This window comes from Theropithecus gelada, chromosome 5 (assembly GCF_003255815.1).
Source record: "Theropithecus gelada isolate Dixy chromosome 5, Tgel_1.0, whole genome shotgun sequence".
In the NCBI taxonomy this organism is placed as follows: domain Eukaryota; kingdom Metazoa; phylum Chordata; class Mammalia; order Primates; family Cercopithecidae; genus Theropithecus; species Theropithecus gelada.
In genome coordinates this window covers 112138213-112165733 of record NC_037672.1, presented here as the reverse complement: position 1 = coordinate 112165733, position 27521 = coordinate 112138213, and the positions used below count along the sequence as shown (strand labels likewise).

At 34.6% G+C, this 27521-nt stretch overlaps 1 protein-coding gene across 2 annotated transcripts in view; it reads right to left on the bottom strand.

Moving 5' to 3' along the window:
• UGT8 (UDP glycosyltransferase 8) overlaps window positions 1–27521 on the bottom strand; it is an 85418-nt gene that overhangs the window by 49355 nt on the left and 8542 nt on the right. For both annotated transcript variants that reach the window (XM_025385461.1, XM_025385460.1), the window contains exon 2: window positions 7025–7848. In XM_025385461.1, coding sequence (XP_025241246.1) covers window positions 7025–7846 — 822 coding nt within the window. In that variant the 5' untranslated portion in view covers window positions 7847–7848. The remainder of the gene's footprint in view (window positions 1–7024; window positions 7849–27521) is intronic.

Below are 27521 nucleotides of genomic sequence, written 5' to 3'. Positions count from 1 at the left end.
CCTTAATTCTTCTTTCTACCCTAGAGAAGGCATATCTATCAATTTCTGTTCATTTCTTAAGAAACTCCAGGTGATCTAAGAACCACGTATGTCACACAATTGTCATCTTCCTTTTACTTCAGTGAGAAAAAGAATGGAAGAAAGAAAAAAAAATCCCCAAGATGGAAACAGAAGTACCAGTGTCAACTGCCCGAATGAAGAGAGGTGAAACCATAGATGCTCCATCCACTCCCCTGAGAACCATTCTTCTCTTCAGCATGTGGAAAATAAGAAGTGATCAGTGATTCCATACTCTTGGCTCACTGTAAGTTACAAGGGTTATTACAGCAATAATGAGAGTAATAACTGCCACCACCAGGTACTGTCGTGGCTCTCATATACCAAAAGTCCTCTGAAGTAAGTACTGACATCCTATCATCATTTTAATTAGGCTGACTCCTTTATCCAAAAGAGTCATATGAAGATAAGACTAAAAGTCAGGGCCATTTGACTAAAAAAGTCCATGTTTTTCCACTTTGGTATTTTGTACAACAAAGAACAATACCTGGAAAAGTGAGATAAAATTTTTCATAAACAAAGCCAGAAAATAGGTAGTTTGTCTTCAGTGCCACTGATTTGTCACAAGCTCTTGCTTACAACATCCTGTCAAAATCTGAGCTCAGAAATAGATCTGATAAACCCTTTGGCAGTAGAAATTTAAATTTCATAAATAGACCTGTTTGGCTTAGAATAAGAGTATTTATGAAGAATATCATCCCCCAAAACTGGTGTCAACAGAATTTAATTGAGAAAACTGTCATTTCTAAAAATGATCAGTTAAAAATATTTCCCTTAAAAATATTGCCAGTGTTTGACTTAACACCTAAATGAACAATTCTTTAGGGCTTATTAAAGCTTAAAAACTTAATGTGTGCTGGGGTTAAAATCATGTCAGATCTTGCAATATCAATTCAAAACAAGTTTGTTTGATTCCGTTCATATATTGGATCTCCTATCATATCAGGAAATCCTTATAAGCCCATATGCTTATAGAAGCAGATGATAAGCTACTAAAAGCTACAATGCTGCTTAGAAAATTTCTGTATCAGTGAACTCAACAGTTAAGTCATTGATAGTTTCAACGGTGCTTGATTTATTTACTTCCTGGATAGATTTCTTTAGAAAGGTAATTTGGTTTCTTACTACAAAATAATAACAAAATACATGATTAACCTATAAAGCTTCTGCAAAAACATTTTACATTAATGAGTTCCCTTAGAGAATTTATTTTTTCTGCCAAACTATCATTTAACAGTTCATTAAATATTAAACTTTTACTGAGTGCCAACCATTTTTCAGGCATTCAGGCTATAGAGTATCAACCTTCTGAGGTACTCACATTCTAGTTAAGAGAGCCATCTAACAAATAAACAGAAAGTACTATCGTTTCTGAACTCAGAATTAGTAACTGGAATGAAATTATTAGTTTCTTCTAGACATTGTCACCTTCAATTTTCTGACCCCCACATAGCTAACAACATAACATAGTACTACTATACAGATGAAGCTTTACATCTCCAGCTTTAAATTTCATAAGATAACAAATTGCATATGTAATTATTAATAAAATGGCCTTAATTTTCCACAGCTGCTGCAAACCTGATTCAAGTCTTTAAGCCCCAAGGACCCTAGTCCCATATACAAGCCTAGAGACTTCATTCATTAATGGTGAAATCAGCTTTCAATCACCATATGTAATAAGAAGTAATGGCTTCTATGTTCATCAAGGAATATCAAGTATGGAAAGTCACTATTTTGTTTCTTCGTTTCATTTTTCTTCTCATAAACTCACCTGCTCACAAGTGGCTAATCTGACGACTCTGTTGCTCAATCTCTCATTGTCCCCAAGATCATTCTCTGAGGGACTTCCAGGAAATGACAAAATGACAAACAGTGAATATCTCCTGGTCCAGTCCTTGGTCCCATGTGTTTTCTTATCTGTTTATCTCTTATGTCTCCCCAAGACTATGCTTCCTTAAATAAAAATGTCTCCACAACTGGTGAAATTAAGATGCCCTTAATACTCCTAATGTGGAAATATAGCATCTCTGAAGAGCATCAAATGAGTGCCATGCTGCCTCAAATCATCTTCCAAGATGGCAATAGCTGGCTTGACTTTCAATACTGTCCCTGTTTATACACATATTTGGAAGACAGAAAAGACTACTTTAGTTTACAATTGGGTAATGTATGGTTATCTTCTTTTCTCACTAATATTAGAGTGGCTATTCTAATTCATTAAAATAACTTACTACCAGCTGAGGCAGTGGCTGATACCTGTAATCTCAGCACTTTGATAAGCCAAAGTGGCCGGATCACTTGAGGTCAGGAGTTCAAGACTAGCTGGCCAACATACCGAAACCCTGTCTCTACTAAAAATATAAAAATTAACTAGGTGTGGTGACACACACCTGTAACCCCAGCTACTTGGGTGAGGCAGGAGAATTGCTTGAACCCAAGAGGTAGAGGCTGCAGTGAGTGGAGATCATGCCACTGCTCTTCAGCCTGGGTGACAGAGTGAGACTCCATCTCAAAAAATTTAAAAAAAATTAGAAAACCAACAACTTAGCACGGATTTTTGGGTTGCTTAATGGCTGGGACAGTATACAGACACAAATTTGGAACAAACAGATGATAGTTTTAATATTAATATTATTGCACTAACTCTATCACCTATTTTTGGCAACTATTTCTATTTGATACAGTTCATTAAATATTAAACTTTTATTGAGTACCAACCATTTTTCAGGCACTCAGGTTATAGAGTATCAACCTTCTGAGGTACTCACATTCTAGTTAAGAGAGCCATGTAAAACAAATAAACAACAACAACAAAAACAGTACAACAATAACAAACAGTAGTTAAAGTGCGATCAGGTGCTACGAGAGTTCAGGGCTGTAGAAGTTGAAAAATGGCAGAGAGTAATTGCCTGGCAGCCTAGGCCGTTTCAGCCAATGGGAAATCATCTAAAAAGTATCACTGAAACATTTACTTTTTAATAACTATTAGATTCCCTAAGTAAGCATGTACTATTCTTTGGTGGATTATCTGCTAATAAAATTAATAAAAATTAAAATAACTTCCTCATTAGGTGTCATTATTTCATTCACATTTAATATTTAAAGGATCTATGTGGCCAGGAGTAGTGGCTCAGGCCTGTAATCTCAGCACTTTGGGAGGCCGAGGCGGGTAGATCACAAAGTCACGAGATCGAGACCACCCTGGCTAACATGGTGAAACCCCATCTCTACTAAAAATATGAAAAATTAGCTGGGTATGGTGGCACCTGCTTGTAGTCCCAGCTACCTTAGAGGCTGAGGCAGGAGAATCACTTGAACATGGTGGGCAGAGGTTGTAGTGAGCCGAGATCATGCCACTGCATTCCAGCCTGGGTGATAAGAGTGAGAGATTCCATCTCAAAAGAAAAAAAAAAAGAATCTATTCAAATAGGGGCCTGTCTACAGACCTCCTTCTTGATCAAAGCATTTTTATTTTTTGATCTTTGTCCATGTTGTCTACTGGCCTGCAATGATAGAGTAGGTAAACCACTATATGAATGTGATCCAACCCAGAATTCTTCCCCTTAGTCCACATGGTTTAAAGACTCCTATTAGAGGCAGCCAGGTAGTAGATGATAAGTTGTTTTCCCAGGCACATTTCTAAAATGCATTTTAAAATGATTTCTACTATCAAGGCACACAATTTCTTCACTCTACACTGACACAACATTTTGTAATCAAAAGCATTTGAATTTAGGCTGATTTAGTTTATCAAATCTCTGAAGCATAATTAAGAGTCCATATGGTTTCATTTGACTTGAGTATTAAGCACTGACAATCTTTGAGAGATATAAAACAAATAAGATTCAAAAAACTGCTGTCTCTGCATGGTTTTATACAAAATTATAAGTAAATGACTAAAATGAGTGACAACAGATGCAATCACCTTGGAAAAACACCTAATAAACAGCAAAAGAACCCACATTACACCTGACTTTGCCACAGACTATCTGTGTGGTCTTTGATGAAGTCTTTGTACCTACTATGTGAAAAATGGATGAACTATTCACTATCTCTATTCTACCTACTTTAAAGGAAAGAATAAATAAAATGAATGGAGCCAAACTATATGCTCTCTACAGGATTTCCTTAGGATCAAACATTGTGAAAGCTTATTTAAAATGTCCATTATAAATTTTCTCCACCCTTTCATCCCAGGTTGTGAAATTCAGTCCCACTGTCCAATCATTTACAGACATCTGGAAAACCTAATCTATGCTCAGTGTAAGATACCAAGGCAATTAACAATTAAGCTGCTATATGTGAATCATGTGTTCTATGCAGCTACTTTTTGGGCCCTCCTGTGTTGTTGTCACAACAATGCCCTGTAAATAATACAGGCATTTGAGAAACTCAATAACTTTTAGAATGAAAAGGTACAGTTTATTATTTCAAATAAATCTAGTAGAAAAATCTCACTGGGAACACACGTTCATAAGCACATAAAACCACACCAGAATAAGGAATACCCGAAAGAGTACTGCACATCATTCTTCAAAATACTCTCTGCTCAAAAACTATAAATAACATTCTGAAATGAAAACAGTTCTTCACAATGATAACCTAAAAGACTTCCTGTAATAATAATACACGTATCTATGTCCACATACTATATATAACACATGCACACATGCCATGTCTGTGCGTGCAACCAAACTAAATGGCACAAAGCAAACTTAGTAAATGAAAAACGCATTTCAAAAGAACCACCACAAATAGCCCAGAGGAAAAACAAGAAAGAAGTCCACAAAGAAAGTCAAGCCAATGTCAAATGAGAAATTATGGCAAATTAAAGGATATTTTGAGTAATACCTTATGTCGAGCACCAAAAACCACTAAAAAGATGCTTTTCATGTAAAACAAAATAGTGACACTAGTAAGAAAATCTGTGTGCAGAGGAATCCACGAGAGAAAAAAATGCTTGGATGGTAGAAAAAAAAAATTCCCACATGCTATGCATCTTTTTGAAAGGTAGAGTATTGAAAATAAAACATATTTTCCTATACTTATACTGCGTCATTCAAGTTGCTGCAACTCGAGACAAATGTACAGCAGGAACTGGAAGGAAAGAAAAGGCAATCAGGACATTCTTTTTTTTTTTTTTTTTTTTTTACAGGGTCTTACTCTGACAACTAGGCTGGAGTCTAGTGGTGTGATCTCAGCTCACTGTAGCCTCGACCTCCTGAACTCAAGTGATCCTCCCACCTCTGCCTCTTGAGTAGCTGGGACTACCGACATGTGTCACCATACCCAGCTAATTTTTATTTTTTGTAGAGACAAGGTTTCACTATGTTGTTGAGGCTGGTCTCAAATTCCTGGACTCCAGTGATCCTCCTGCCTTGGCCTCCCAAAGTGCTGGGATTACAGGCATGAGCCACCATGTCTGGCTCCTTTTCATCATATACTTCTTCAATCAACTGACTGAAGAAGAGAGATAGCACCCAGATGAAAACCAAAGGGAGCTGGCAGAAGGGTAGTGTTTTAGTTGGGAAAAGATGACGACCTAGAGAGAACAAGGAAGATTTGTGCAACATTTTAAATGACTCAGTTAAGGAAAAGACACACCTGATTACCAAATTTTTCAGAAGCTGCTTCTAAAATCTGATGTTAGCTACCTTTAGGAAGGTGACTCTGACAGAGAAGGTTTGAGGATTCAAAACGAGCTTGGATAAATTCATGAATGGCTAAGATAAGCTGAGATTAATCCCTATCCTTTACAGTTGACGTCAGAGAGAACACGTGTGCCCTCATAGCCTACAGTGGCTGCATATATTTGAAATGTTGTGGGTGTACAGGCCATTTCTATGTTTCCATGTTACATGAACTATATCAATATATTATTTATTAAATATAACTCTAATGGCCATATTAGAAAAGCCTACAGGTTGTATATTTCTAATCACCTTATTGCCTCATGACAAAATTCAGTCATGTGACTGTCCTCATCTATATTAGAAAATCTGGATTTACTCTTCACCGAGGCCCTGACAGAACTTTTAGTATGTAGTACCAGAGTTAGAAATCAACAATTTAGCAAAATTGTTTTGAGTGGCTATTTCCAGAGGTAGGATTAAAAGTAGTTTGAATAGAGAAAGTCCTGCAACAAGCCCTACACTTCCTAGTAAATGGGATTTGATGTTGAGGTTAAATTGAGAGATTCAATCTGAGGTTAGAAAACTCACTACAACAATAGGTATGTGTATGGCTTCTGCTAGTGTGGGATACTTAATAAAAAACAAGGATGGTGAACAGAATACCAAGGGATTTACTGATGGCTCAACCAATAAAAAGAATTTAAGTTTGACATAGAGAACAGAGTTTCTTAAAGTTCCATTGATTCCATCATTAAAATGAAATTGCATGCTTTCCTCAAAACCATTACATGTACTTACTAGCTTAAGTTAACCGACTCCCTACTTTGATGGAAGTTACCACCTCACTTTCATTACTGGACATAAACTAGTGGTAATAACCTCCCAGAGAAGAACCTCTATTCACTTGTTTTATATTTACTTGAGTTCACTAAACCGAAGCTAAACATATATACCTGTAATTGTGCTATTTGGGGTAGAACCGAGGGGATTTTGTGTGTAATTAAAGGTAAAAATCACTTATACTCATTAAAACTAACCAATTCACTATATTCTCCTCACATACTATAATTATTACTTAATCAGAAAACTACTTCCCAGCCAGTCTATTGACTATATGGCAGAGCGGTCTCTTCAGTATTACAGAAATGCTCATTCGAAGCAGAAATGTTTCCCAGGCAAGTGGTGGACCCAAATAAAGGGACTTTGGAGGCCCCATGTCCTAATCACCTTTTAGAGTACTGTATATATACAATAACAAATCGTATCACTTCCAAAAGTCAAAATTTACTTTTACATTAAAGAAGAATTACCAAGGAATTCAGCAAACCTACTTCTGGTAGTGGGCTGGCCGGTTTGGTTAGGATTCCTCCTACATAAACAACATTAGGCAGAGTGGGTCTTGGGAATTCCAGTGCTACATCAGTACACAGCATCCACAGGCTGGACCCATGAACCAAATCATACATGGACTTCTCCGGCAGCAGGTTGTACTTCTGCATTATCCTTTCGTATTTGGGAAGAACCAAAAAGCTGACCCCTAATCTGGAAATGAGGTAAACACCGGTATTTTTCATCCTTTGCAGCAAGTTCATGCGGTCTGTGAGGAGTGAGTTAAACTCTGGGACGTATGCTAATGGAGCAGGAGCACCCACTTCAGCAGGATACCAAAGGCCAGTGGAAAATACAGCATATTTAACTCCTAAAAGATGAGCTATCACAAATCCACACATATCATTAGGGTCCACCAGCAGCAGGTCAAACTTTTCTTTCTTCAGACCCTGGATCAGGGCATGGTTGCCAACCATCATGTCACAGTTCTTAGTATAGTGATCCAGTATGTCAAACAGTTCAATTGCTGTCAATCTCCCAGAGAAAATATTCCGCATCTTGGACTGTAGGAAAGCATCTGAGGTGGTACTGTTAAAGATCCCTGGGTAGCGCTGCAGGCTGTAATGATTAGATGGGGCGATGTCTCTGCCTTCAGAGAGGAGGAACACTGTATGGTGGCCTCTCTCGTGCAAGGCTGAGGCTAGCGTCTTGAAAATGTACATATGGCTTTCAAACATAATTGGCGGCACGATGATGATTTTGGCAGCCTTCACTATCCCAACAGCACTCCACAGGAGCATGAAATATGGAGTGTAAGACTTCATAGCTGTAACAACAACCAGAAAACAACTTAAAACAAAATACAATGCTCACCATTCAAAACAAGCAGTCACAAAGCATTTTTCCCCAAAAACATCTGATCTAATACTTTGTCTAAAAAAAATTCACTATTAAAAATTATCCTGACAATTGTTCTAATTACCGCCTTATTTTTGAAAGATCAATTATGTTTAAGTATAGAATTGAAAGCAAAGTTGACATAAACTGAAATATATTAAAAATGGATCTATTTGGGAAGAAAACTGCATTAGTTAACTATTTTCAAACATTTGAAATAACATTTTGATAAGGTTGAATAACACATAATATATCTTTTTGGAAGGAGATCTATGAAATATCTATGGAACATCTGTTCATCTTCTAACTGAATGTCATTGTTAATCCCAGGAAGAAGAGCTGACCTTTTTAATTTCCAGGTATATGAGCATGTGCCTCTTATTTAAATCATTTTAATTAAACAGTTACATTTGCAGTTATAATCAAAGCATACCAAAGAAAGATTGTTTTAGAAAATAATTATTTTGAATGGTAGTTTGGTGATTCTGCAGAAAAGACTTTTTTCCAGAAAAAAAAAATGATCTTTAACATATATTTTCCCTTTACCTAAATACCATAAGTATTTAGGTAGCAATCTATATTTATGTATCCTAGCAATCTCTATTTATGTAATCTAGGTCAATTTGCTGATACATTTCAGGGCATTATGTAAAAGAGAAACTTATAATAGAAAAACTCAAGAGGGTTAATAGATCTCAGTAAATACTTATTTAAAAAGGACTGATGAATGATTATCTCTCAGATCACACTTGCTATGTTGTACCTTTAACTCAGGTGCAAATGTCAAGTCAGATGATGCCTGTACACTTGAGGGCTGGTACTTCTCCTACTTTTTCATGTTAATAGATATGTGTAATAAAGTTGTCTTCTATTGTTTTTAGAGATAAATATACTATATATGGGGACCATAGAGTGTGCAAATACACCCACTAACCTATTCAATATAATTAATTCTTAGACTCTAAATTAGACTCCCAAATAGATCTAAACAATCACTCAAGCCAACTGGACACATTTCAAAAAACTCAAATTAGATTTATACACACATCACCAAACTGATATCTATTTTTACCCCTTAAAATACATTAACCCTCCTATTTGTATAATTCCTACCATCTAAATGCAATTTTAAAAACTATACCTTCTCAACATTCAAACACTGCAAGCAACCTAAATAAACCAATAGCAGGCAACTAATGGATTCTTCCAATAACAAGTGTGAACTCTAAAATACATATATATCCAGATGTTTTTTTCCTCTCCTACTCTAAGGAAAGTTTCAAACTATTTGAAAGTTGAAATTATACCATTAAGAATAAGTAAAAGTAATGCATATTACAAACATATAATATAAATGTCACTTACATTATTATAAGGGCTTAAAAATAATTAACTTTGGAGAAGATACTGATTCTATAGTAAGTTTACTCTACAATTACAAGATCAGTAAAGAAAGAAAATTAAGGGGCCTATCTTAGAAAAACCTTCCAAATCTTTATTCTACTGTACTGCCTCACCTATGTATCTCTCCAATGTTGCCTTCTCAAAAATCTGAAGAAGGAAAAATGAGAGATTTTACAAGGAAATATTATCAACTCCAGGGATGAGACTAATGCCAATACAGGTAGGTGTTCCAGCAGCTACTGCTCACTGCTGTCACTTCTTGCATATTGGAGGGGAGACTACTTGATGACGGAACAATGGTAGAAAACTGCTCTCCCCACTGGGTTCTGGATCTAGCTGAGCAGACCACAGGCATACTCTGTTCAGCTACAGTTAAAACTACTTAATCTATCATAAGTAACTTAAAACAAAAATGATCATAGAGAACAAATCCTTTCACTGTGTTTTTGTTTAATTCTTCCTTTTTAATATTTTATTTCAGTAATTACTAAAAAGTAAAAAGAAATTGCATAATTTTTTAATGAACAACTGCTTATATTTTAGAATAGCACTGTCAAAGAGAACTTTCTGTAATGTCAAATATGTTCTATGTCCTCACTGTCCACTATAGTATCCCCTATCCATGTGTGGCTACTGAACAGTTGAAAATGTGGCTGGTATGACTGAGGAACTGAAACAAATATTATGTAGTTTTGCTATATGTTGCTAGTGGCTACCATACTAGAATAAAGTTTTAAAGTATACAGATTCTAAAAGTTACTGTTCAGAAATACGAATACTCATGTGACAAAATACCATCTAAAAATCATACCTACTAGTTTTTCATACATCTTCATTTAACAATACTGATTACCAAGAGACAGCTATCATTTACACAAGCATGACATTCTACTGTTAAAACACAAAATTAAACAGCACTTTAATCTCATAAATACCACTGTACAGAATGACTAACACAACTAGCAACAAACACTGAGATTCTTGCTAGTCTATAATTACTTGACTATGTCTACTGAAAACATGATTTGCTGACATAATTATTGTATCACATCCTAATTTTAATATTTTGCTTTTAAAACCTTTACAGTTAGGGGTTTCACTTACAAGGTAGGATACCGTACCATAATTTCTTACCAAAATATAAGCACTTACAATATCTGTTCATCAAAATAACCAAATAAGCATTCATTGATTCATACATTGGTACCGAAGTACCTGATGCCACACAAAAATGTTTACAGTTTAATTATGACCCATCATTTTCAATATATGACTTATGGTAGCACTTGACATTTAAAATGCCAACAATATGGATTTTTTTAATAGAAGGTTAAAAAACGCTATGTCTATAGTTTTTTGCATAATAACACCAGGACAGGGTTGAATGAGACTTTAAAGGTTGAATGAGATTTTAAGTGTAGTAACAGCCAAGCAATCAACTAAAGCATGAATCTACTCTTACCAATGCTTGTCAAACCTGAAGGCTAGTGACAACTGAAAATTTCCCCTATTATTTTTATTATTTAACATACTTCTCAATGTAATAAGAAATAAAGGAGGTGTAAAGATAAGAAATCAGGAAACAAGACTTACTGAGTATTAAAAGATTTTCTTCACAGGAAACTCTAAAGAATTAACAAGGCAAACTAGTAAAAAAGGTCAAGATTCCCAGTTACCACATATGCCTCCCCCAACAGCTTTGATCACCAGAAATAAGTATTTATATGTTAATCTATTTATTTTTCAGAAAGACACTGGGAGTTATTCAAAAATAATACCCCAAATGACAGAAATCTTTATTTTTATGAAGCTTGCATTCTATTGGAAAGAGAGAGAAAATAAAGAAAATAAACAAAAGTACCTACTATATAGCCATTTGAAAAATATTACCAAAATAAAAAGACCTTCTATATCCATTTCTTAAATATAAAAATGTTAGCTGTTGATTTTAATTAAGAATCTGAATGTTCTATTTGGTTTGAGACTATAAAAAAATTAAGGAAGTATTTATCAGTATTTTAATGTGGTGATGTTGTTGTTGTTGTTGTTGTTGTAGAACAGATTTCTTTTTTAATATAATGACTGTGTACATGGGCAACTGAAAATACGGAAAACCCCCAAATTAATGTTTTAACAAATTACAAGCTGTTACTAAAGACCATATGCCTGGATTAAAAAAAAAATAGTCCAATAGATGAAGTCTCTCATTCAACCTAGCAGTTTAACCAATTTCTCTTTTCATAAAAGTTGCACATTACAGTGGTATAAATTTATCTTTTTTAACACTTCACATAAAAACATGTGCACCCTCTCCTTCTACATTTAATCATTAGTAGTCTCTAAAATGGTAAAATAAAATTGAATTTATATTAGCAAATGAAAGTGCAAGTTTGTACAGGTAGGCTCAGCAACAAAAGTGAAGAAGAAGAATGAAAGATGAAAAGCTGACAGATGCCATGCAGAGCAAGGACTTCCATGAAGGTCCATGTCCTGTGTGCCAAACACAGTCAACATTCCATCATTTTCTCATCGCTCTTAAACAAGCAAAACCAAATTCTTTTTCTATTGAAAGAAATATTAAATCTTTATTTTCCCCAACATAATTTGTGATCAGGTAAGGCAAAGATAAGTCCACCATCACTGGGGATAGCACCAACATACAGATCAGAAATAGCCCTGAATCATCAGTAACATTCTCTCATGGTAACATCAGAAGGAATGCAGCTAACAAATTAAATCTGTAATGTTGCCACATTGTTCTAATTTATTTGATTAGTTTATCTGGAAAAACTTTATAAATACATTATGTAAGAGAGCAGTAAATTATTTTCTTGCTTTGAAAAGAAAAGATTTTTCATATTTTAAAACATTTTAGTCTGCTTTTGCAAAAGGAGTTGCAAGAAAAACGTGACAGCTGGGTTTGCAGAATGTCCATGTACAAGTTGTATTTATAAGAACCTGGTAATCTGCCTATAATTTGCTTCTACAAATAGAGCTCTTTGCAATAATATTTAAACAAACGGGCTTAAACTCTTCCCCTATTCATTCTACTTGTAGAGCAAAGAGGTACTTATTTTTCAAGTATTATAAAACGTAAAAATTTTTTTGCCAATTTTACATTTTAAGCTTTCAAGACCAAAAAAATCATGCCTAGTCAGCCCATTTCTTTTATAATCAAATTCTCTTGTCTTTTAAAGAATGCAGAAAAATATTGATTGCAAAGAAGGAGCACACTGGAAAAAGCCATTTTAAAGTATTGAAGAATGAGACGTATTTCTTTTTTCCTATTGATGAAAATTATTAGAAAAGCTATCCAGTCTGTAGTCTTTAGCTAGTTTTAACAAATATTTTCAAAATGATGACCAAGAACTCTTTAAAATACAGAAATAAATGCTGAATTTCATCAACAGTGTAACTGTTTTCTGCACCTAAAGTTTACACGTTTGTTCAGAAGGAAATACAAAGAATGTTAAAGGGAATCAATATTATACTCATTATTTAATCATTCGTTATTTTGAACTTGTTCAGTAACTTACTATGTAAGAATTATAAAACTTCTGAGAAACCAAAGAAAACATGACTAAGAACTGTGTATAATATAGACATAAAATGTTCTCAAATATAGTACAGACCTAAAACTATCATGAACTCCTAGTAACAAATCCCTTCAAAGGTAACAAAATGATTCTCAAGTCTATCTGAAAAAGGAAATTGTAAACAAGCAAGAAAACATGGGAAACTGAGGAATAATCAGTAGGCTTGCATTTTCAGTTACTAAAATATACTACAATGTTACATTAAAATAAGGTTAAATCAAAATAATCTAGTGATGGTAGAAGAAGAAAGTTGGACCAATGCCAAAAAGAAGGCCCCAAATATGTACATATGTTTGTGATGTTTGCATATAGTATGTATTGTACATGAATATATATTACAGTAAACATTGACATTTCAAATCAGTGGAGAATGAGCAAATCATTCCAATAACTGGATTGCTCACTTTTTAAAACTTTGAAAAGAAGTTAGGAACTTATTTCAAACCATGAAACAAAACAAATTTCAGACCAGTTCAAGAGTTAAATAAAATAAATAAATAAATCTACAAAATAATAGAAAAGTTAGTGAAAATGTGTAGTACTTAAGCAGGGAAGAGTTTTCTAAATCTAAATCTCAAACAACAATCTAAATGTAGACACTGACAGACTTGAATACATTAAAAATGTAGGGACATCAAGAGAAGGAGAAGACAAGCCACAGATTAGGAGAAGTTATTTGGAAAAAGGTATGTCTGATAAAGGAGTGTTATCCAAAATACACGAAGAGCTCTTAAAACTCAACAATTTTTTAAAAACCCAATTTTTAAAAAATGGATCAAAGGCCTTCACTGACACCACACCACAAAATGTAGACAGGTGGCAAATAAGGATATGCTCTATAACATACCTCATTAAAGAAATGCAAATTACAACTATGAAATACCATTATACACCATTAAAATGGTCAAAATCCAGAAAGCTGACATATTGCTGACAAGGATGTGGAGCAACAGGAACTCTCATTCATTGTTAGTGGAAATGCAAAATGGTACAGCCACTTTGGAAGACAGTGTGGTTGTCATACAAAACTAAACATATTCTTATCACACTCCTACAATCATGCTCCTCGGTATTTACCCAAAGAAGATAAAAAATGTCCACATTAAAACCTGCACACAGATATTTATAGCAGCATTACCAAATTGACAAAACTTGGAAACAACCAAGTAGGTGAATGAATTAATAAACTGGTATAGCAGACAATAGATTATGTTTAGCGCTAAAAATGAAATGGGCTATTAAGCCATGAAAAGACATGGAGGAACCTTAAATGCATATTACTAAGTAAAAGAAGTCAATCCGAAATAGCTACATACTATTATGTTGGCACAAAAGTAATTGTAGTTTTTGCCATTACTTTTAATGCTTTTTGCCCAATCTAATATATAATTTTACACCAACCTAATATATGATTCCAACTATGAAGACATTCTGGAAAAGGCAAAAATATAGAGCTCACAACAAGATTAGTGGTTGCCAAGGGTTAGCGGGTAAGGGAGAGACACACAGAAAAGCACAGAGGATTTTTTAGGGCAGTGAAACTGCTATGTATGATACTATAATGGTGGATATATGTCATTATACATGCATCCAACCCCATTAAATGTACAACACCAAGAACGGACCCTAATATAAACTATGGACTTTGGATGATAACAATGGGTCAGTGTAGGTTCATTGACTGTAATAAATGTACCACTCCAGTGCAGAATATCCATATTGCAGGAGTTTGTGCATGTGAAAAAAGGGAGTACTTGGAAAATCTCTGTATTTTCTACTCAATTTTTCTGTGAACCAAAAACTGCTCTAAAATTAAAATTAATTAATTGTTTTAAAAGGCTTTCATGCAAGCAGCCCATAATATTTATCTTGGAGTTTTATATAATTATATAAGTATCTTATTTTCATTATATAATTTATTATAATTAGAAAAGGTAATATAATTATCTTACATTTTAATATAATTATGTTATTATAACAGCCTACATTATTTATATTAAAGCAACCTGAAAAATATTCAATAGAAAGAAAACTAAGCAATACAAATAAAATATGAAGACATATCAAATGCACCATAAACAAATATAATGACAAATGATATCCTAGAAATACAACCTGCAACATACATAATAGATAATTAACTTCCTTAAGTATTCTCCTGAATTCATTTAGTGCAGGAGAGGATTATTACCATCTGCAAATCTTGAAGATATGTTAAATTCTCAACAACTGGGATTGATTAAATAGATTGTCATTCATTCATATAATGCAGCCACTAAAATAATCTTATAAAAAGAATACGGCATAACATATTCAAGATTTAATGTTGACTGAAAATTAGGATACTAAACATTATACATATCATGTAGCACTTTGCAAAATATATACATGTGTACATATATGGGAATAGTACTTGCCAAAATAGTATGATTTTTCTCTGGATAGTGTGAATTACAAGGGTTTTAACTTTTTCCTTCTATGTATTCACAAAGGAATTCACAGTGGGCATGCGTTACTCTTATTGAAATAAAAATACTATTTTAAAGTAACATATGATAAAAAATACCTCATTCACAATAACAATAAAGGGTACAACATACCTTTTACATTACCAATATAGACTATTTGTTGGCTATAACATGGCCAGACTTCCCCTGAAGATAGATACACAGGAATATTTTCTAAATGTATAGAAACACTTTTGTTTTCATGAAAGAAAATATTCTAAAATAGTTCATCTTTCCCATGTTATAAATAGACTGATGGGTTTCTTTCAGATCCTACTGGATGATTTGTTGTGTTTTGTTCGGAATTTAATCAAAATTATACCTATGTTCACTGGAAAAATATAAAAACGAGAGAATACATTTTTTAAAAAGAAACAGTAATGATTTGGAATATTCATCTAAATCTTAAAACATATTTTTAAAACCCAGTAATTAAAAACTGGAACTAGTCCAAAAATTCTACATGAAATCAATGGATCAGTGTAGGAAGCCTATTGGAATTCCCTGAATAAATATAAACATAATATATGATGAAGGAAGTACCACAAATAGGTGAGGAAAGAATAACTTATTCGACAGTGTTAAAAATTTGCTTTATATTTGAAACATAAAATCACTACATGTTTTACCTTAAACTTTCCTTAAAGTAAATTGAATAGCATAGTGTTAAAAGTTTTTTAGATAAATCCATTAAAAATGTTTAGTTTTAAAGAATTATCTGGAAAGAGAAAAAAATTAAGAATAAAGCAAAGAAAACAATCGCTTTTACAAATAATAGTTTTAATTGCATACTCATTAATATTTATGGAATGTTTAGAACATCTGGAGCAGTCAGAGGTTTCCAGTTTAAAACGGCAGATTAAAAAAGGTGTTTCCTTTCCTTTTCCCCCAAAGCTCCATTGCAAATTTGAGTGAAGAATATAAAAGAAAATAAATACACACTAGTTCTGAGAAGTGGTATCAGGCATTGACAGGGTTACAGTGGAATGATTGAACAAATGAACAAATTAGACTTGTCTCTTATAAAACCAGCAAGGATGTTATTTTTAGTGATAATGCTCAACTCTTGCAAAGGCACAGTGTAGTCTTAAGAAGTTGGTGAGGCCAGGTGCGGTGGCTCAAGCCTGTAATCCTAGCACTTTGGAAGGCCGAGACCGGCGGATCACGAGGTCAGGAGAGCGAGACCATCCTGGCTAACACAGTGAAACCCCGTCTCTACTAAAAATACAAAAAACTAGCTGGGCGAGGTGGCGGGCGCCTGTAGACCCAGCTACTCGGGAGGCTGAGGCCGGAGAATGGCGTGAACCCGGGAGGCGGAGCTTGCAGTGAGCTGAGATCGGTCACTGCACTCCAGCCTGGGCGACAGAGCGAGACTCTGTCTCAAGGGAGGAAAAAAAAAAAAAAAAAAGTTGTTGGTGAAAATGTAAACTCGTGTAAATGTTCTGAAATGCAACTGATATATTATTTTATAACACTACAGAAATACCAATACTTATGTACAAAAATGTCCATTGCATTCATAGCCAACAGCAAACAGCCAGAAATCACTATAAAGCCAGCAGTAGATTAATTTAATTACAGTATATTTTTTCATGACGGAAAATCATAGAACTATCAAAAATCATGTTTGAAAATAATTTTAATATCAGAAAATACTTGTAACATAACACTAAGATCAGAAATAAAATTATGTATATGATATATACATATTGTATATATAAAGAGATTATAATGACAACGAAGTAAAGATGAAACTGATAACAGTTTAAGGTTGTGGACTTGATCAATTTTCTTTCCTTTTCTTACGTTTTTCAGGAGTTTCAAAGATTTCTACCAAAAGTAGATAATTCTTATAACAGCTATCAGCTGGCACATCCCTGGAGCTGGAGCCTTACTCTCATCCTCCCTTTGGAGTTAAGCATCTTAAAACATCACTCTCTATTTGCTGGTCTCCACTTACTCCTCAAATGTTTACAGTCAGCCTTTGAATCCTCCACAATTCTAACCAAATTCTTATTGTTAAGAGCACTAACGCTTCCCAATATTCACACAAATGCCCATTTTCCACTTATCTGTTCGGACTTCCCTTTAACACTAGCCACTAGTGATTCTCTCTTCCTCTAAATTCTCTCTTGGCTTCTGGGATACTACTACTACTTGACTACAAGATTCTGGCAGTGGAGTAATATACTGCCAGAATCTTGAAGAAAATCCAAAATTCAAAGAATGTACACAAATTTGAAGACTATACACAAGCTGCATATCAGTCTACCCTTTTTTCTTTTTTCTTTTTTTTTTTTGTTTGTTTGAGAGGGAGTCTCGCGCTGTCGCCCAGGCTGGAGTGCAGTGGCCGGATCTCAGCTCACTGCAAGCCCCGCCTCCCGGGTTTGCGCCATTCTCCTGCCTCAACCTCCCAAGTCGCAGGGACTGCAGGCGCCCGCCACCTCGCCCGGCTAGTTTTTTGTATTTTTTAGTAGAGACGGGGTTTCACTGTGTTAGCCAGGATGGTCTCGATCTCCTGAGCTCATGATCCGCCCGTCTTGGCCTCCCAAAGTGCTGGGATTACAGGCTTGAGCCACCGCGCCCGGCCCCCTTTTTTCTTCCTATTAAAAATTATTTCTATGCTTGCTTTCAAGACAGAACGCCAAAAGTATTTTAATAGGTATGTCTACCACTCACCATAGGGAAGCCATTTAACATTTCAGTATGAATTAATTTGGGCAAAACAGTAAGAATATCAGGATACTGGTGGTACTATACTTAAATGTCGTACATTCAAAATGTTCATCTGTAAAAGTGATTTCTCCAAGGCCAAAGGAAGGGTTTCTTTGTTTGTTTGTTTTGTTTGAGACGGAGTCTTGCTCTGTCACCCAAGCTGGAGTACAATGGCACAATCTCGGCTCACTACAACCTTCACCTCCCGGGTTCAAGCAATTCTCCTGCCTGCCTCAGCTTCCTAAGTAGCTGGGATTACAGGTGCACACCACCATGCTCAACTAATTTTTGTATTTTTTTTTAGTGGAGACAGGGTTTCACCATGTTAGCCAGGCTGGTCTCGAACTCCTGACCTTGTGATCTCCCTGCCTCAGCCTCCCAAAGTGCTGAGATTACAGGCATGAGCCACCACGCGTGGCCTAAAGGAAAGGTTTTAAACCATTAGTGCTCCAGAAAACAAGTTAGATTAGCTACAATGCTCCTGTGCCTAGGTATCAATGGTTCATATATGCTGAAATTTGATAAAGGAACACCCTAATATACTATTGATATATTTTAAAGATGAAAATAGACTTTTATAAAGCCCCTGTATTTCCCATTTTTCCAAAGAGACTAAAGCTAAAATACCAGAGTTTAATACCATATGTGACTCCGGTAACATTACTTTCTTTTTTTGGAATACAGTAACTCTCTTTATTTTGTATTTTTATTTTTAACTCTTAAGTTCAGGGGTACATATGCAGGTTTGTTACATAGGTAAACTTGTGTCACGGGGATTTGTTGTACAGATTATTTCATCACCTAGGTATTAAGCCGAGTAGTCAACTCCCCCACCTCCCATCCTCCACCCTTGCTATTTTAAAAAAAGTGGGGAATCACCTTTTTCTACCACTTGAAAGAATCATTCCTCTCGTTTCTGCAATTTAAGAGCTGCTCATTGTTAATAACTCTGAACTGGAAAGCATTAATGTGGATGAACCATTGAACCATATAAGAAAAAAATGACAAGCACATAAACTACATGAAATAAGTTGATTTTTGAGAGTCTATCATCCCAGCGTCTCAGCAATTCATTATTTTAAACAAGAATTAATCAAAGTATCTTTGCATTAAAGGAAAAACAAAATAAGTGCTTATGGAAAATATAAAATCATTTCTATATATGGTGAATTATATTTAGAAAAATGAAGGGGGTGATTTAGTTTAAAGCAGATGATGTAATCTGAAAGGGCTGAGGTTCTCAGTACTTTTAAGTTTCCCTGGCATTTACTATTATGTAGACTGCAATAATGTGAGCAAATGCACCAATCAATTGCCACAAGAGGTCAAACTTTGTACTATATAGAATATTGTAAGAGAAACCTCATCTCTCTTCAAAGCACCTCCTACAAGTAAGCCTTGGAAAATGCCATCCAGCAAAATAAAAATAAATAAATATGGATTCAGTTAAATAAATATTCATTGAGTATCATTACTGGTGCTTTTAAATAAACATAAATTTTATTTTAAAAATATTTTTTTCTGCCTTTCCCTAGTATGACTTAAGCTCCATAAAGGTAGGGATTTTAGTTAAACTTGGTAATTGCTTTATTCTCATTGCCTAACTAAGTAGTAAGCACTCAACATTTATTTACTGAGTAAATGACTGCAATTATTATTTTGAAACAGGATATATAGATGAACCACATGCATCTCCACTATCAGCCCCACTTTTTTCTTTAATTGTAAATAAATGAACCTTCTAATTATATGAATTTTCTTACTTTTGAACAAAATTCTGAATCAAAAGCTTTTGCTTGAGGTACTAAAGTTATTTACATAACTCAACTACAGAGAAAATTTCTGGGCTAATGTGTACTACAGGTGGAAGAAGAAAGTAGCAAATAAAAGTACTGATTTCACTACAGCTTTTCCTTGAATCTGGGGTCTTTCATTTTACACATTCACAGTAGTGTTATAAATGACCAAGAGAACTGCCTTTACCTTTAGTAATAACAAAAAGTATGAAAGGAAACTAAAATTTAGATGCTAGGCATAGGCACATGAAAGACAGCTGTGGCCTTTGTTGTTTCTTCCAGTAATGGAATCCACCCTACTTTAGTTTGGCTTAAGCCAAAAAGGCAAAAGACAATTTTTCTCTACCTCTGTAATAGCTGGTTTTAGTTACATAAATAAGTTCTACTCAATGAGAGTGAAATGGAAGCAGAATTGCTATGTGCAATTTCTAATGTATGCCCTTGGAGTTTCACTTTTCACTTGCCTGCCAGCTGGAATGAGACATGGTAATGATTAACATCCTGGACCATACAGACAGAATTATAAACCAGAAAAGGTTTAACAACAAAGACACTTGGGTCCTGAGACTGTGAAACCATAAAACCAGCCCTGCCTGCTTATGCCCAAATTATTGTGTGTGAAGTAACTGAGCTACCTTTTCTAAGTCACTGAAGCCCTAGGGGAACTCAGGATCCTGGTTTGCCTAGAACTGGGGGTGGGGGGGGGGGGGTAGTTTCCCAGGATGTGGGACTTTCAGTGCTAAAACTGGGAAAGTCTTGGGCACACGGGGACAAGCTGGTCACCCTATAGCTTTGACTTAACATACAAGTATCAATAAACAGCAGATGTTTTTAATTGCTACATGCCTTCCCTGCATTACCAGCTTTCTAAACATTAACTCACTTCATACTGAGATCACATGAAGGCAAGAAAGTGGCCCCCACTTTACAGATAATAAGACTGAGAGGATGAAAACTTGACCAAGATCTAGTATCTAGTAAACTAATGTACTCATATCCCACTACGTGAAGGGAGAAAGAAAAGAAAGCTTAAAAAAAAATTGTTAACTGTGGACCAACTGCGGAAAAATCCAGCTTTATATCTACTTGGTTGTTAAATAGCCCAGGTTTTAAACATGTATCTTTCATCTGTAGGCAATTCTTGTTAATCTTAAGTTACTTATGGTGACTATTAGCAAGTAAACTACTAAAAGCAAAGAATCTCTTAAAATAACATTGTAGAATGGGAACATGTTGATTTCAGGTAGGAGAAGAAATAATTCAGAAAATTGAGGCCACCTGTTGTTGGTTAAAAGTGCCTCCTGCCCAAACAACAAACAAACAAACAAACAAACAAAAAAAAGGTCGGGCACCTTGAGAGTACAATCTGGGTAAAAACCTCACACTGACAGAACTCAGTTTGGCTGTCAGTAGTTAATAAATATAGGTAGCTCTAGATTTTCAAAACCCTCCACATTACTAAATATTTTTCATTCCATCAGAAAAAGTAAAGAAATTTATGTGTATAGAAGCCCACAGCTTAACTGCAGAAATAGAACTGAAAAATGCTGAATGCAAAGGAAAAAGGAATTTGGTTCCATTTCACAAACTTAATGAAATAAATTAATCCAAAGTTCCCTGTCAGAAGTTTTTGGTAAAAAATTCTAACACTATCACTTTTGCTTTTAAAATATTGCTTTGCCTGATAACAAAAGCAATATTTTAAAAGAGCATAATGAAAAATATTGTATTACTATTCCATTCCTTACACTAGTATGTCATCTTATGAAAAATAAGATGAATAGAAATCTCTACAAGTATTACAGAGACAGACCTTTCTTTACACACATGAAATACTGAACGGAAGAGACCATTAGGAATACCACTCAAAAAATTCAATTTTGCACCTGGAACATTCATAAGTGCCAAGAGGAATACAAAAGAACTTCTTATGAAGGAGAGGTTATAAAGAAAGTTGTTGTTGCTGTTGTACCATTCCAAGCTAGGTGCACTTAACACTTCCTTCAACACAAGTATCTGCAGTTATCTCTTTTCAGACACCTACAGTACAGGTGGTGAAGCTGTAATGAGAAACTCAACCCTATTCGCTTATCAGTGATAGCTGGCTTAGGCCCACCTGGGGAGTTTCTCTGCAAGCACTAAACAGGAAGGTAAGATAAAAACAAAAATATAGTGAGAAAATAAAAATAAGATAATACGAATATCAACAGACTGCACTCAGTACCTTGTACATAGTATGTATCCAATTAATGCTTGATGATGGTGATTAAATTTAACTATTTAGAACACAAACATATAATCACATAATGAAGTTGTTTTCAAATTCTGGCATCCAGAAGAATCACTTCAAGTACTTACTAAAAATACAGGTTCCAAAGTCACCTCAGCAAATAAGCTGTTATGGAGTCTAGGGAAAAACCCAAGAATCTGCATATTTAGTAAGCAGCTGGGGATATTTGTGCAATTCTCCACTGGATTGACAGATAAGGATCTACTACTCGCTACTTATGTGCAATAAGAGAAATATAGCTAATACAATGAAAGTAATGTGGATCCAACTATCAAGACCTGAATTAAAGCTCAATTATCTTGGGAATTTAGAAAAGCATAATGCACACAGCCCCAGATTCCCAGGAACTCAGAATAAACAATTCCAAACAACTTTCTGTTTAAATTTCTGTATACAAAGTACCAGCAGTCTCTCAGGAGCACATGAATAGTTTTAGTACTTAATAAGTAGTAAAGACATATAGTAGTTCCTTTCATTTTTATTTTGTTTAATAGTCAACTTCCCCATTATTACTTAATTAATTAAATTCTAAACTAATTTGAAGTAGTGTGTTAGTAAAGTATTATCAAGATCGATTTAGATAATTAAAATAATTGCTAATGCATATATAAAATGTTGGGGTTTTTTGGACATATATGGTACTTGGTAACCTAAGACTATCTTTTCAGTTAGCTCACAGTTCAATTAGTTTAAATTATAAAGATATCATTTTAAGTGACATATAATGAAAAGAAAAATAAAATGATTGCAGCATGCATCTATGGATCCGCAAATCAGTAGCCTTTGTCATTTAGGCCAAGTCATTTAATTTAGGTCCCTAATTTTCTTCACCTGTCTGGTGGGGCTATGAAATTAATTTAAAATATTCCTTACTATTCTAAAACTTACTGGGAAAAAAAGGGTTTAATAATAGGTTTAATGAGATTGATATCTTTGGTTCATCAAAAGTAGTTAAGGTCAAATCAATAAATTCTAAGAAACAAAATGAAAGGAAAAATAATTTACCTTGATTTTAAATTTTAAGTTATAGAGAATCATTAATGTAAGACACACTTTATAGGGATACTATTAAAATATAAATTGTGATTCAGTACATGTAGGGTGGGGCCCCATCATACCTATTTATGAAACAAGCTCTCTAGTGATATGGGACTACTGGTGCTTGGAGTGCATTTTGAATAAGCAAGGATTTACAGCAAAACCATGAGGCTGAATAAAGAGTAATGAAATGATCAATAACATGGTTAAGCAAATCAACAATACCAATAACCTACTGGAAAAGAATATTTTTAAATTAAACATACATGAAAGGACAATTTGCTTAAAATAATAAAATAACCTAATAGATCTAATGGGCAATTTTTTAAATGAACCGATATGTGGTAGATGCGCCAATCTTTGAACATATGGCTATAGTCCAACTGCACATAATAATCACCTGGGAAGCTTTGGAAAAATAGAGATGCCTGAAAACCTGCCATCTACAACGAAGTTCAATCAAATAAGAATTTCTGGGGATGAGGCCTAGGACTAAGGGTTTTGGACTTTTTTCAATCCTCTTCCCCTTTATTCCCTGTGATTAAAAATTAAGAAAATCTAGGCTACACTTACACAATGTCATAGCAAAGTATACCAAAATAAACAACTAATTCAATCCTGTTTTTTTTTTTTTAATAAACTGAGAAATGTATAGGTTTATCTCAACTAAAAATATTTGTTGATGCCTCAATAACCAATTAGTAAGTAAAATAAGATACGAGTTTAGTTTATAAAACTAACCCGGAAAGCATTTTAAAATCTAAACTTAATTTTTCTTTTGTCCTTAAGATGATCAGAATTTTTTCGTTTTGTGAGAAAAGTGAATTGACGAGATATCTATAAGTGGGTCTAAAACTTCAGCACGCCTCACAATCACCTGAGGGGCTTGTTAAAACACACACTGTGGGGCCTGCCCTCATGGTTTCTGATTTTACAGATCTGGGATGAGTCCAAGAATTTCCATTTCTAACAAGTTACCAGGTAACACTGATGTTTCTGTTCCAGAAACCAAATTTAGACAATAAGGATAAAAGTTTGTAATTTTTAAAAAATGCAATTTTCCTTTTTAATAAAGAAAACAGTGGTATTAAAACACTTATGTCTTGATCACATACCTCATTTTAAAATATATATATGTGTATATATATATATCTATATATGTAAATATGTGTCTTCTAAGTATCTATGATTATACAGGTAAGAATGTATAGTTTTGTGTCTTCTAATATCTATGTGTATATACATATACGTATTTATATCCATATATATGTGTATCCTAAAGAATAAGATATGGGTTTCTATTTCTACAATTCCCCAAGACTAGCCTGGTACAGTTATCTCCACGCATCTGCATCATGTGATAAACATTCAGCAAACAATATGGAAATTCTTTGTTTTGATTCTGATCCCACCTTTACACAAGTGAGAAAAGTTTCATAAATCATACAACTGAGATTATCTGAGGCTTTACAGTCTAACATGTATACATTTTCTTTTAAAAAAATACAAAAACAATGATTGATGTTTTAAAATGTTTGTCAGTACTCTTCATAATTCTCTTTTATTGGGATTTTAATTAGAATACAGCAAGTGAATCTGGTGAATATCCAGATCAAATTTTCATCTTCTCCTGCAATGAAACATATTCACATGTAGGAGAAACAGCTTTCAACACAAGATTACTAGAGATTCTTAAGGCTACAGTAATGTTGTAGAATCACAAAAGATCATGGGATTCTTTCCGCCACTAATGAAGATATCCTTTCTTTACTATCACTAGTTTAAATGTATTTTTAACATTATTAAGAGTCACAAAATAAATTTTCATGTAATGTATCAAACATGTTTTCAGGACAAAACTGGCCAAATATAAACAAGCAAATTGGAGCAAGAAACAAAATTCTAGGTAGTTTCCTATTCAATTATTTGAACATCTTCACAGGTGAACAAATAACAAACTTCCCTATTTTATAAAATTCTACCATCATCACTAGGACAAGGTTGTATTAGATAGGTTGAGTATTAGATAAAAAACAGCAGTTTTATTAGTCCCCAGAAGTGGAAAAATGTTGGTAGTTTCTGCAGAAAAACAGAATGAATTTATCTAATGTTCCTTTACTAACAGGTAAGAATGTACAGTTTTGTGTCTTCTAAGTATCTATGATTATAACAGATATTCACCACAATGAGGCAAGTCCAGAGAAAGTCTTTTGCGTATCATTGCCATTGTCTTGTGAAAATTAGATAAATATACTTAAACATTGACATGCTATATTTGTGCCAAAATGATACTAAAATTTTAAAAGCCAAACTATTATCTGACATATGGCAGTGACAATTTTGGAGAATGTTTATATGGTACAGATAGAAGATGCTGGATTAGGACCTAGAAAATCTGAATGCTAGTTCCGACTCTGCCAGCGAATAATTGAACTAGCTGTGTAATGCGAGACAACCACCCCATAAAGACTTTGCCCCTTTCACTACAAATGAGGGGTTTGAAATCACCTACCTTTAGTTTTTAAATTGTGACTCATTTATTTTTTTAATGAAAATATGTTTTTTGACAAACTAAAGATACCATTCAACCATGTCTGAAAATCTTATCTCTGATCAATAGTGTTTGTCCAAGGTGCATGAGGAGACAAGAGAGTGCACCCTCTAAGAGTTCATACTCTCCTTAGAGGCAGAATGAAACCTAATTGTTAACATGAATATATGTACAAATCAAAGTCACAGAAAAGTGACAGAGACTGGGAAGCCACAGTCTAAGGTGGGACTTGAGTGTCAAAACCTTGGGTGAGAATTTAGAAGTGCAGAAGAAAAAAAAGGCAGGACATCTCAAGAGGGGGGATATCCTGAAATGAATGCCCCAGTGGGTAAATAGAATAGAATCCTATTGAGGAGTATGAGAAAATAAATAAGTCTGATCAGAAAGCAGCTAGACAATAGAAAGCCTCGAAAGCCAGGCTAAAAGTTTTAGATCTCCATGTGAAAATAAACGCATAGTCAAATCACACTCGAAGGCAAGTGGGTCAGTAAGGACAAGTGACTGATGGTTATGGGCAGTGGGAGGTGATGGAAGGTCAAGGTAATGGTGAAAAACAGTCATTTAACACCAACGGTGAAGAAGTGATGCAGAACTACACCAAGACATCAGGAGGTGAATGGAAAGTCTCAGGCATGGGAAGAAGGTCTTCATGAAGGACATAGCGATCAAATTAGGAATAGATTAGCTATAAAGGGTAAAAAAGAGTGAATTCCACAACACCAAAATCTGTCTTTGAAGACTGAGACAAATGGGGATGTCAGATCTGAGTTAGGAAGTTGAGCTGGGAACTCTAAGCTCTTGAGAGTATAGAAGAAATCACAATTAGAAGTACGGATTTGTGAATCATCTATATATAAGTAAAAATCCAGTCTATGAGCATCAAGAACTACACCAAAAGACTGAGATCAGAGAAGAGGAGAGGTGCTGGGACAAAAGATGTTATTAAAAATGCCAGGAAGGAAGAAGAGGCACAACCAAAGATCAGATGAGGAGTCTCACCATTACAGATGAGAAAGGGGAAGGGACTCTCAAGGAGCAGGAAAGAAGCATGGAGCAGAGGAGGAGATTACTGAGGACTACAGTGAAATTACTTAAAGGTAATTTCAGTGGGATCAAGGTTCAGTATCCCCAGAACACGAGGCAGGTGGTGAGCTGTAGTTCAAGAACTTGCTCTAGGCAAGAAGCTTTAGTTTTAACATCAAATTCCCCGGACTAGATTGTCATTTTGACTCAAACGGTTACTTGGGACTCTATCAAGTTATGAGCTGTAAAATGCTACTACGTATAGGGCAATGCTCCAGGAGCAGAATGAAGACTAAACAGTAGAAATATATGTGTAAGAGATTTGCAAACTACAATAATGCTGTATGAATCTAACACTTTACTAGGGGAAACCAAGTAGTATCTCTAATATAAGATTAGTGTCAGAGATGGTTAACTGTAACAGTTTCCCACCAATATTCCTAGCAAACTTCAGCCCTGCCTTGGCAAGGTGTTCCCTATTTTGGATGTTGAGGACCACAGGCATGTGGGGGGTTTTGTCAGTTTTAATTAAATTCATTCTCAGATCAATACCATGGTTTCCTGCTATAACACACTCAGTTTACATAAAGCCCAAATATGACACTGAAACACTATTCTTTTCTTCTTGAGTTTTTTTTTTCTCCAATATTTTTCCCTTCCTTCTCCCCATCTTGTCCTTATC